The 12,951-nt window shown below is 38.4% G+C and overlaps 1 protein-coding gene across 1 annotated transcript in view; it reads left to right on the forward strand.

Annotated features, from left to right (window-relative positions):
- The window catches only part of LRP2 (LDL receptor related protein 2), a 146,042-nt gene that overhangs the window by 75,792 nt on the left and 57,299 nt on the right, over positions 1-12,951 (forward strand). The window contains exons 36-44 of the mRNA XM_068968453.1: positions 1,855-2,068; positions 2,849-3,085; positions 4,114-4,302; positions 5,273-6,193; positions 6,327-6,492; positions 6,865-7,023; positions 8,081-8,367; positions 9,299-9,502; positions 10,077-10,316. Coding sequence (XP_068824554.1) covers positions 1,855-2,068; positions 2,849-3,085; positions 4,114-4,302; positions 5,273-6,193; positions 6,327-6,492; positions 6,865-7,023; positions 8,081-8,367; positions 9,299-9,502; positions 10,077-10,316 — 2,617 coding nt within the window. The remainder of the gene's footprint in view (positions 1-1,854; positions 2,069-2,848; positions 3,086-4,113; positions 4,303-5,272; positions 6,194-6,326; positions 6,493-6,864; positions 7,024-8,080; positions 8,368-9,298; positions 9,503-10,076; positions 10,317-12,951) is intronic.

Below are 12,951 nucleotides of genomic sequence, written 5' to 3' on the forward strand. Positions count from 1 at the left end.
CCTACCAGTGCAGGAGACGTGGAAGAGATGTGGGTTCGATCTCTGGGTTGGGAAGATCTGGAGAGGGCATGGCGACCCACTCCACTATTCTTGCCTAGAGAAACCCTTGGACAGAGGAGCCTGGTGGGCTACAGTCCATAACATCACGACTGAAGCGACTTAGCATGCACGCACATGCACCAGAGGACTTATTGCCCTTTCTCTCCATAACTTCTTTCCTTGAAGTCCAGTTCTTTACAGAATGTTATTTTTTCCCTTTTTCTTTCTTTTTCTTCAAGATAAATTCCATTTCTCATTCTACATTTGTCTTCTAAGAGCCTTTTCTTTTTAAACAGAAAGCTTCTGAGCTCAATAGGCATCTGTTCACAGATGCCTGTTGTTTTCTGGTAGTTGTAATGTGTGTGTGAGGTCTCCCTTTCTTGGTCATTTTAAACTTCAAGATGAAGTTCATTATAATCTGCAATAAAAAATAGGAAGTATACAATTTCATTCATTCACAGAAATAACATTTGATCTTTACTACTGTGCTTATGTGGCCGATCTGGAACTAGGCACAAAGAAGGTACTCAGTAATAATTATTGATCAGCTACAGTATTGTTTTGGTTGTTGAATGTGTGCTAGTTGCTTCCTTGCTTTAGAGAACAGGAGTGATTTCAGGTCTGTTTATGACATAGACGCTTTTCAAAAAGTGGTCCAGTAGATTTGATTTTCAGTTCATGATAGCTTGACGAGGACTCATCTCACTCTTAATATGTGATTATAATGAAGAAATGTAGTGATGTGTGTGAAAGCCCTTTACAGAAGTACTTGCCGCATGCTGTGATTTCTGCATACAAGTTAGGATGTCCCAGACCAGACTACCCAGCAGCTCCCACTTCCTGTTTCCACATCTGCTCTGCTCTCCGCAATCTGTGAGCCGGTTGGTGGTGTGACTTCCATCCTTTCTCCTAAGCTAGAACCCTCATATTCCTCCTTCACTCTATTTAATCATCACAAAAATCCCGGCAGTTTGTCCCTGAGTCTTCTCTTACTTAAGTCCAGCCTTTTCTGCCACCTGCACCATTCTGAACCACTTCTCTCTAGCTATCTCGGTAATGAAATTGCTTTCATGATGGAGGCATGTGGTCTTCATAAAACTACAAGGAACCCTGAGCCCTGGCCCAGATAAGTAGCTCCAGATTCCTGAGCCAAGTGTGGTCAGCTCATCTGGTCCCAGTTACTCCCTCAGCAGCTCTCCTCAGAGATTATCTCCCTTGTGCTGCACCCTTCTGGAATTTTTGTTGGTTTCCAGGACATAGCCTGCTCTTGTAACTGCTGGATTCCCTTGTCAAGAGAGGCAGGGAGTGACACCCATTTGTCTCTCTCGCCATCAGTTCAGATCCTGATACAGAGGAAGATCAAACCAGCCATGTCTATAATTTTTTTTTTCTTCCAGAGCAGACTGCTTATCACTTCCTGTTAGGAACTTCATTCTTGAGTTCTTCTCTAGTTCACCAGAGTCATTTTGAGGCTGACTTATTACTATGCTGATTTAATAGCGCTGTCTTGCTGTCTTCTGTGTGTGTTGAGTACGTTTCCTATCTCCATTGCAGAAATGGTTGGTGAAGATGTTAAACTCAGGGCCAGTTAGCATACAGTATCCTTGACCAGAATATCACATGCAGGGATTAGTTCCCTATTTTTCACTATGCCATCTGAGAAGGTTGACTGGCTTACTTGGCTTCCCTTTCCAGGGAAACACCCCTGGAAAGGATGGAATGCTCTCTACGTGTGAATATTAAGTGAATATTAGTTTTAAACATTTGCCTCATTTCACCATGAATCAGTCAATAGCAAAAATTCTAACCTTTCAGATTGAAAGAGGAAGTGTGGACGGAACAAATCGAATGATCCTGGTAAACCATCTTTCATACCCCTGGGGACTTGCTGTCCATGGCCCCTTCCTTTATTACTCCGATGAAGAATACGAGGTCATTGAAAGAGTTGACAAGGCTACGGGGGCCAACAAAATAGTCTTGAGAAATAATCTCCCAGATCTCAGGGGCCTTAAAATTTACCAAAGCCGTGGTGAGTATTTGTCACTGAAGCATACGTTCATATGTGTTCAATGAATATATCTATGTACTTACATGTCTGCATATAACCCCATCACACACAGAAACCTGTGTGCATACAGAAATAGAAATTATCTATTAATTTTAATAGATAAAATTAATATTAATTTTAATATTAAAGCCATGCTGTAAAACTATTAATATTAAAGCTATTAATAAAGCCAATATTAAAGCTATTAGTATTAAGCCATGCTTAATATTTTTAAAATATTTTTAAAATAGTAAGAGATTTAAAATATTTTTAAAAATATTAATATTTTAAAAATATTTTTTTATTTTGAAATATCTGGCCTAAGATTACCAAGTAATTTGTTTGTTGTCCCATAACCTAGGTTTGTCACTTGATATTTTATTGCATATTCAAAAAAACTTCAAGTATTCTTATTTAATATACATTAAATCAAATATCCATAATGTTTGATCGTATAATTAAAATTGATAGAATTTTAAATGGTAGCACATAGGTTATTCTTCTAACTCTTGAATGATTGGTGGAAGAAAAACAATCGGTGCTCCATTCTCTACTTATGATATAACATAAACTGTTACATGGTTGTGGTCCTATTTTAAACCTCTGTGTGTTAGTTCTAGAAGCACTAGACTCTCCAATATTGTTCTTAGGTTAACTCAGATTCCATATTTTGTTATTGACTTTTATAATGACCCCAGAATTTGACACTGAGTGGCAAATAGATGGGGTGAAAAGTTACAAACTAATTGTGATTTCATTTAGGCTCCGAATCCTCAAATGGCTGCAGCAACAACATGAATGTCTGTCAGCAAATTTGCCTGCCTGTACCAGGAAGACTGTTCTCCTGTGCCTGCGCCACTGGATTTAAACTGAATCCTGATCAGCGGACCTGCTCTCCATATAATTCTTTCATTGTTGTTTCCACGCTGAGGACAATCAGGGGCTTTAGCTTGCAATTGTCAGACCATTCAGAAGCCATGGTGCCAGTGGCAGGCCCAGGTACGTTCCTCCAATACAAGTAACATTTGACCCCATGTGATGCCATGTTGAAGTCCTTGGTGCCATATAGCATTTCTCCACGTTTGGATTCAGTGCGTAAGGAAGCATGTTTATTCTGCTTGATAACCATATTCACATGTGCTCATGATTGATCTCTGCTTTCCTGTGTCTAAAAAGTCATCTAAGTTACCATCTTGTAAATATGTTATACAGTCAGCAAGTTTTTCATCCAGCTCTGCATTTTGAAAAATATCAAATGCAGAAAAGTTGGTATGTGTAGTGAACACCGTTATACTTGCTAGATTCAACCATTGTTAACATTTTGCTACGACTGATTAAGTTTGATCACCTCGTAATGGTGATCACCACGAAATCTCTGCCTTTTTGCCCCTCTACAATTTATATGAAATTTTTGGGTTTATACTTTGATACCCTATGAATATCTTTTCCCCCAAGCATCTTTTATTCATTGGTTTTTATCTTTGTCTGAAATGACGATTTAATTGGGAATTGCAAAATGGTTCTTTTTCTTGTTTTATCATTCCTTCTACATTCATTCTTCTCTCCTTTTTATTATCACATACACTCAAGTTTTTATTTCTTTAATTCAGTGTAAAATCATTTCACATAATTGTTCTTTTGATGCGGCAATTGATCCATTTTGTCTGGGAAGAGCCTCTCATATTGCTGTCTGTATTCTTTGGACACGATTCCATTAGTGTTTGAATGCTTCCTTGCTTCCTGGCCTAATAAATATGTTCCAGGCTTACCTTATACCTTCCCTTCCCAAACCTATGCTTAACCATTTCTCCCAGAAATGGGAGTACTTTTCATAGTGGGAAGAAGAAACTAAGATCTGGGGGTAGTTGTGCTCATTGCATCCGGGAAATAAATAGTTTTATTTCATAATCGGGGCGTGGTTTGAGCAAAGGGGATTTGGAATGAGGGTTAGAGAGGAAGGGCAAACATTTTTAAAAGTTCTAGTTCAAGCTAGAGCATAGTTTAACGATCTTTCTTTAACGTTCCAGGACGAAACGCACTGCATGTGGATGTGGACGTATCCTCTGGCTTTATTTATTGGTGTGATTTTAACCTCTCTGTGACATCTAATAATGCAATCCGTAGAATCAAACCCGATGGGTCTAATTTTACAAACATTGTTACAGATGGGATAGGAGTAAACGGAATCCGGGGTATTGCAGTGGATTGGGTAGCAGGTGGGTAAGCTGTATAGTGATTTTATTGAAAAGCTTTTTGTGTTTGCATTTCTGTCATCTTATTTATACTATAAAGTTTAACATACATGTGGCAGATCTATTTTCCTAGATGTTTATTGAGATTATTTAAGGTAAGTTGAATTGAGTTTTTAGAATAAATGTAATAGCCTTGTGCCTGTTAACGATAGTGTTTCAGTTGACAGATTCATTATAGATGATCTCATTATAGATTATTTACTGAGTTGTTGGCAAAATGGAAAGAAATATTTAATTATGTGGACTTATTTCACCCTTAAAGGAACATCTATTTTCTAAATTAGAAATGTCTAAATTTTCAAAGAGAAAGGAATGTCAAAATATAATATAAACCATAAAATGGCATTTATTTTATTTTATTTTATTTTTTCTTTTTTCAATCATTTATTTTAAAGCTGAGCAATTTTAGTTGCTGAATTCTTAGTTGCTTCCTTGTGTTATTTATGATACCTTTGATTATTAGGTACTTTGTTGTAGTTAATTGAAATGCCTGACCTAATATTATATTTTCTATACTGATTTATATACTTAATTTTGAATTACCATCCAGTTTTTAATGATACATTGAAAAACAACAGTCTATGGGCCAAATGTAGCCCGTGCTACGTGGTTTTGTTGGAACACAGCCATGCCCATTCATTTATGTATTGTAAACTATCTTCCCACCATACTTTTTGCTCTAGCATTTACTTTGTTCTGTAATGCCCAAATTCTGGTGACTTTAGAAGGTCCATGGGATGAAAACATCTACACTAGTTAGAAACAACCTATTTAGTCCCTAAGAAGAAATATTTATTTTTCTAAGCCTAAACTGAGATATTTATCCTCCTGGGAAAGACAACATTTACTGGCTCAAACCTCTATCTTACAAGAGCTATCTTCTTCTGTTTTCTTGGTTTGCCATTAATCAGCGTGCTCTTTCATTTTCCTGCAGGAAATCTTTATTTCACCAATGCTTTTAGATCTGAAACACTGATAGAAGTTCTAAGGATCAATACCACCCACCGCCACATTCTCCTTAAAACCATAGTAGATATGCCCAGAGACATTGTTGTGGACCCCAAGAATCGATATCTCTTCTGGTCTGACTATGGGCAGAACCCAAAGATTGAACGGTCTTTTCTTGACTGTACCAATCGAACTGTGCTTGTATCAGACATCACTGCCACACCACGGGGCTTGGCATTGGATCACAGCAGTAACTACATTTATTGGGTTGATGACGCTGTGGATTTAATTGCAAGGATCAGCATTGAGGGAGGGGAATCTGAAGTGATTCGTTTCGGCAGTCATTACCCAGCTCCTTATGCCATCACTGTATTTGGAAATTCTATCATATGGGTAGACAGGAATTTAAAGAAAATCCTCCAAGCCAGCAAGGAACCAAATAGAGCAGATCGACCAACAGTGATAAGGGACAATATTGATTGGCTAAGAGATGTGACCATCTTTGACCAGAGTATCCAGCCTCGGTCACCAGCAGAGGTCAACAACAACCCTTGCTTGGGAAATAACGGAGGATGCACCCATTTCTGCTTTGCTCTGCCTAAATCACAAACCCCTAAATGTGACTGTGCCTTTGGGACCCTGCAAGCTGATGGCAAGAGCTGTGCCATTTCATCAGAAAATTTCCTCATCTTTGCCTTGGATGATTCCTTGAGGAGCTTACATTTTGACCCCAAAGACTATAGCCAACCTTTCCCAGCAATAAGTGTGGAAAAAATGGCTGTGGCCCTAGACTATGACAGCATAGATAACAGAATCTACTTCACACAACTTTTGCCATCTGGGAAAGGCCAGATTTCCTATATCAACCTGAATTCAAGGAGCAGTCCTCCCACTGTTGTTGTTTCGGGTAAGTGCACTCTAAGTGTAGCTTATCTTGGAAGGAGACGCAATGGGATCAACATGCATGGGTGACCCAGGGATTCTAAAATGCTTATTGAGATTCTGACTTCTTTTTGTGTGTTTGTTGGTTGTATGTCCAGGCATAGGGAGTCCTGAGGGCATTGCCTTTGACTGGGTCAATAAAAGAATTTATTACAGTGACTACACCAATCAGATGATTAAGTCCATTGCCACGGATGGGTCTAGACACGCTGTGATAGCCCAAGTTCCAAAGCCAAGAGGAATTGTGTTAGATCCTTGCCAAGGGTATGTCATGATTGCTTATTTCTGGAGGGAGTGGGGTCTGAAATTATCTTATGTTAATAGAGAGCCAGTGTTTCGTGGACTTGTAATACTGTAGGACAGATTAAGGGGTGAAAGAGCATGAGTGACCTTACTTGGGAAGGAACTCTGGTTGGTGCTCCTAGGAAGTTTGGCCGCATACTAGGGAATTAATGCCCTGACTCAGTAAATCCCTGTTGGACAAGTTGTATGGGTGGGAATGGAGTAAGCTTCCATTTGCTCTATTGGTGTCAAATATAACTGTTATATTTGCAGTTAAAGAATGCTGCTGTCTTTCTTAAGTAAAAAGAAGTGTGAGTTCCTTGTGGTGAATTACGACTCCTTTTGGATCACTAGGTACATGTATTGGACCGACTGGGGTACCAATGCCAAAATCGAGACTGCCACAATGGGTGGATACTCCCGAAGAAGCTTGGTGGACAGGGGCCTGGTCTGGCCCAACGGGCTCACTATGGACTATGAACAAAACCTTCTCTACTGGGCAGATGCTAATCTGTACGTGTCTGTGGGTATTGATGAGATTTCTTCCTCCCTGTTCGAAAGAAGAGGGATATGCATAATATGGTGCAATGCTGGTGAATATACCTGTGAAAATTGATCTCTATCATGAGACTGAGTAATTATGAACTGACAGACACCTAAAGATGCATTACTGGACAAGTTAATTTCAACTATGGTTAAAAATATAATCATTCAGTTTATAATCATGTAACTACCTCAGAAAATGAATGACTTTAAATGTACACTGATAGTAACTTTTCTCTGGGTTTTAACATTCAGTGTCTTCTAAAAGCATTTTCCTTCAGTCTTTGTCTTTTGATCATCTTCTCAAAAAACAAATTATTTCTTGTGCCAGCTTCTTCTCAGTCCATTTCACAATATTTTCTTTATAAACTTCTGTCAGCTCTAATTTTTGCATGTAACTCTCCAATCACTTCTGAAATTACACATATTCCCATCATCCTAATGATTGAAGATATGAGATGATTTTGTTTATTATGACTGGTATCTGCATGTTGGGAATCTTAAACTTTCCTTGCTTATTTTCTTATGATTTTGGTCTCATGATGCTGAGCACCTAAGAACTTTATTTTCTCACTTGAAATAAAGCAGGGATGTTTTGTGTCTAAATTAGGAAGATATCTCAAAGTCAATGACAAATGGAAAAACTCATTAAGTGGGTGGGAAGGGAAAACTAATTCACATTTTATTGAGTGACTACTATGTGCCAAACACCAAGACAGGTATTATTTCCAAGCAAGAGGTGTATTATTTCACAATACACCCCACTGTTCGTTTCTTTTTCCTGTTTCATTTAGTAAGATTACTTGTGGGTTATATTAATATTTGGATATCATTTATATAGGCCATTGTTTAATAAGGAGATGAAGTTCTCCCATTACCAGAAGAAACATTTCTTGCTGCCATACGGTCCACTTGAAAGGAAAGTTGGGGGCTTGTGTAATTGCGCTGAGGCATTGGGTGCCAGTTGAGGACCTTAATCCTTCTAGAGTCTAGTATTTTCTTTTTTCTTTTTCCATCTTCATTTTAGGGAGAAGATTGAGCGCATGGATCTGGAGCGCTATCTGCGGGAGGTCATTGTCAGCAGAGCCAACAGTCCTTTTGGCTTGGCTCTTTATGGCCAGTATATTTACTGGACTGACATGCTCACTCAGAAAATTTATCGAGCTAACAAAGTTGATGGGTCAGATCAGACTGCAGTGACTATGACCCTTCCCTTTCGGCCTAAGGGTATTTGTGCTGTTGTGAAGGGCCAACAACAATGTCACAGTCCTTGTGATCGGTTTAATGGGGGCTGTAGCCATATTTGTGCACCAGGTAAATACTTTGGCCACCTCTTGTGAAGAGTTGACTCATTGGAAAAGACCCTGATGCTGGGAGGGATTGGGGGCAGGAGGAGAAGGAGACGACAGAGGATGAGATGGCTGGATGGCATCACCGACTCGATGCACATGAGTTTGGGTGAACTCCGGGAGTTGGTGATGGACAGGGAGGCCTGGCGTGCAGCAATTCATGGGGTCGCAAAGAGTCAGACATGACTGAGCAACTGAACTGAACTGAACTGAACCAAAAGCATTGGGCACAAAGATAGAATCATGGAGAGTGATAATAATGATGACCACTAGTAGGGAAGGCTGAGGGAATATTCAGCTCTTTGTTTTCAGAGGAATTTCTAAAATAGATTTCAGGGTTTGTATGTTAAGAAGAAGACTGAAGGTTTTTTTTTTCTTTCCTATTCCATATGGAGCCTTCTTACAATGATACTTTTAAATCAAGCTTGATGGAGGTAGAAAGAAATATGCAGGTTTGGCTGCTGCATATCATGTCTTGAATAGAAATTTCATCAATGAACTAATGTTCCTCATTAAAGGATTTAATACTTTCACTTAGGAGGTACTGTTTATGGTTGAATAAACAGAGTGTGCCTCAGAAGTGTGTTTTATAGAGAATAATAAATTCATAAGAGGATGTGCCTTTTGAGACTATTGCTGTGCAGATTTTGCTGAGAATCATTGTTAATGTTTCAGTGAAGATAAGAAATAGTGGTTTAAAGATTAGGGTGAATTAGCCACATTCATTAGAAATTGGTGGTTGTTCACATTGATGAAAACATAACATAGAGCAGAGTTTCCATGTCTTAGAGTGTGTTTAATAATATAGAAGCTGTTGCCAGTGATCTTCAGGGGGAGAAAATATCAGTGTTTGCTACAGAAATATTTTGCTTTTTTCTGGGCTTACCTTTCTTCAGGTCCAAATGGCCCTGAGTGCCAGTGTCCGCATGAGGGCCGCTGGTACCTGGCCAACAACAATAAGTACTGCATCCAGGATAACGGTACCCGGTGTGACAGTTCCAAGTTCACCTGCCTCAGTGGGAAGTGCATCCCTGACCAGCTGCAATGTAATGACATCGATGACTGTGGTGACAGCAGTGATGAGCTGGAAACTCTCTGTGGTGAGCTGGACTCTTGGAACTTTTGAAGTTCACGGTGTACCTTGTGTTTGTTCCTTTTACAAGCGAAGATCATGTACCCTGAGAATCTAGACTGCACTTTGCTTAAATCACGCAACAGCTGATCCATGCGCTGTGAAGTAGTGTTCGATGCTTTATTAGGAAGCACCTCTGAAGTGCACCTAAGAAGGAGCAGAGATGCTGCATGCATGTCTGGGGAGCTCTGGGAAAATTACTTAACTTCTCTGAGCTTCAGTCCCATGAAAGCATTGTGTTTGCATGCTTTAATGAAGCTGAGATAAACTTATACATTGAGATGGTGGAGGAATGGAGTGACTTTGCCATTTGCGTCAAATCCTCCATTTGCTTAAAAAAAAGTATACAACATATTTGCTTAATTTAACTAATTTAAAGTTTGAGCTCACTTTGCATGCAGTACATGTGGCAGCTTTTGCCTTGGAAGGTCAACCCAAAGTGTCTTATTTTACTTGATTGTATCTTTTTAGAAAACGGGATGATGCTTTAATCTGCGAGCTTCTTCAATGTTGTTTTCAATATTTTGTTCCCCTCCTCTTAGCGTTTCACAGCTGCCCTTCGACAAGCTTCACCTGTGCCAATGGGCGATGTGTCCCATACAGTGATCGCTGTGATCACTACAATGACTGTGGCGACAACAGTGATGAGGCAGGCTGCCGTTTCAGGGCTTGTAACAAAACAGAATTTACTTGCAGTAACGGAAGGTGCATCCCTTCTGAATTAGTCTGCGACGGGATAGACAACTGCCACGATGGCAATGCTTCAGATGAGAAAAATTGCTGTAAGTTCATCTTACGTTCTTAATGGGCTTTGGAGCCTTGAACTCTCAGAGCCTGGGAGATGTAAAGACGATGCCTTTCTGATTAAAAAACTGACAGTATTCGTCTAAAACGTACATTTCATTTTACATGTCTACTAGTGATTTTTAAAAATAATTCGACCTAATATTTGATTTATTCATACAATCTTTTACTACTTTCCCCTTCTATATTTTATCTTTGGTTTGCGTTTCTGATTATTGTGAAGCTTTACCAATGATTACTGACAAAATTAATTGATTAATGTGTGTGGTTAATGTTTGTTATGCACAAAGCTATGTAGCACAGTGTTGACTGAAATGATTTGGTAAATTGCTTTTTAGTGAGTTGCTTTTCCCAAATTTCTGGAACTTACAGTTTAGCATCTTGAGAAAACAGTAGCACAGAGTATGAGCAAAAATGCCTTTTCAGTTCGGGTACATCGACATGCTCTTCTGTCTTTGTATGTGGTTATACACAATATTTATTTGGGTGTGGCAGTATTATTGCCTGGATAATCCTATAGACAGAGGAGCCTGGTGGGCTACAGTCCATGGGGTCACAAAGATCCAGACATGACTGGATGACATCCAGAGCATGCACCCATGCTTTTTTGTTGTTCTTTTTTTTAACAAGTGGTCAATATGTTTCATCCATGTCCTCCAACTTTTTTCCTGAGTATTTTAAAGCAACTTCCAGAAACACATGTCAATGATAAAGACATTTGTTTTCAAATTTAAAAAATGTTTTTAAATTTTTAATTGGAGGATAATCTGCTTTACAATGTTATGTTGGTTTCTGCCATACAACAAGGTAAATCAGCCGTAAGTATACATATACCCCTTCCTTGAGCCTCCCTCCCTTCCCACACCATCTCATCCCTCTAGATCTTCACAAAGTACCAGGCTACGCTCCCACTAGTTATCTGTTTTATACATGGTGATATACATTTTGAAAAACAGCTACTATTCTAGCATTATGCTCAACAAAATCAACAATACTTACTTAATGTCCTCTAGTACTAAGTCCATATTCAAATTGTATCACTTAACCCCAGAATGTCAACAGTTCATCTGTTCACATCAGGATTCAAAGTCTACACATTGATTTAGGCTGGAATTGAGACCTAGACCTTTGATTACATTAGACTTAGTTCTTTGGGCAAGAACACTTCATAGGTGGAGCTGTCTGTTTCTTGTTGTATCACATCATGAAGCACATAATGCTTGATTGTTCCACTTTAAGTGAGGACGATATTAATTTTGAAGTCAGTTTGAATCTTCCCTTTAGGAAGTTCCCATCAATCTTTCACCCAGTGGTTTTTAACCATGGATGGTTGTTCCATGAATTTATTATTACTTTAAGGATTACAAATCAGATATTTAAAATTTTTACTATTCCATCCACATTTATTAGCTCAGGTTCTCTAAAGAAGAAATTTCCCTTATCAGCTATTTTGTTACTCTGAAATACAATTCTGTGGAGGAAATGTTTGATTCTTTCTTTCTCTTTTCAGTTTTCAGAGTAGTAAGTTGGTGACCAGTGAGCATTAAGCTTTGGCTTTGTTTTGTTTTTACTATTGTATTAAACTCATGGATTTTTACATATTTGAGTTTTAATGAGATGAAGTAATTTATAGCTTTCGGTGCTTAATTGTCCTATTTTTGGCAGTGGGAATGCTGCTAAGTTGGGTCCTTTTTTATTTTGACTTGATCCTATTCAATCTTCCATAGTGCATTTCAGACTTGTGCATGTCTTGTCTCAGACCTGGAATTTCTCTCATTCCTTTTGTGTGTGGTATTTAAAAATTACTGGGACTTCCCTCGAAGTCCAGTGGTTAAGACTTCCGACACAGAGGGTATGGATTCAGTCTCTAGTTGGGGAACAAAGATCCCACATACCTCATGGCCAAAAGACCAACACATAAAACAGAAGCAATATTGTAATTTAATAGACTTTAAAAAAAATTAAAATTACCACAGTGTTGGGTTACCTATTCCTATTTGGCCTTTATTGCTTCTGGACAGAACTAGGAAATACAGTTCTAAAGGGAAAAAAATGATATTGGTATTTTCCATTTTAATTTAAGATAAACAGGTTTTTAACCTTTTAGATTTTATAATCACATCTCTTACACTTAAAATCTTAGTTTGTAATAGGTGACATAGTCACTTATTTGCTTTATTTTATAATACTTTCAAAGTAACCATACAAATGTAATTAAACATTTTATGTCCTTCTTGTTCTTAGATTATTTCCTGCTAGAAATATGCAGTCATTTGTTACTGTTTCCAAATGTTGGAAATTGCTTTTCTTTATGCATCTTTATTTCATTGTGTTCATTTATAAAAAATCATGTGCGTGGATTCATAGTCATATAAAAATTGTATGACAAGGTACATTCACAGACGTCCTTCATGCTTGCCCTCTCCACCCTGTTCCCTCCATACTCTTCTCAATCTGTTCATAGGAGTGACAGTTTTCGTTAGTTTATCTTTGCATTTTTGTTTTAAATGTAAGCATTTCTTTCTTGCTGGACACACACAGTTACACAAAAGATAGCCTAGTGTTGTGCTTTCCTGCTGTTAATGCATCCTGGAGGTCATGCCATCTTTCCTT

Source organism: Capricornis sumatraensis, chromosome 3 (genome assembly GCF_032405125.1).
Source record: "Capricornis sumatraensis isolate serow.1 chromosome 3, serow.2, whole genome shotgun sequence".
NCBI lineage: Eukaryota > Metazoa > Chordata > Mammalia > Artiodactyla > Bovidae > Capricornis > Capricornis sumatraensis.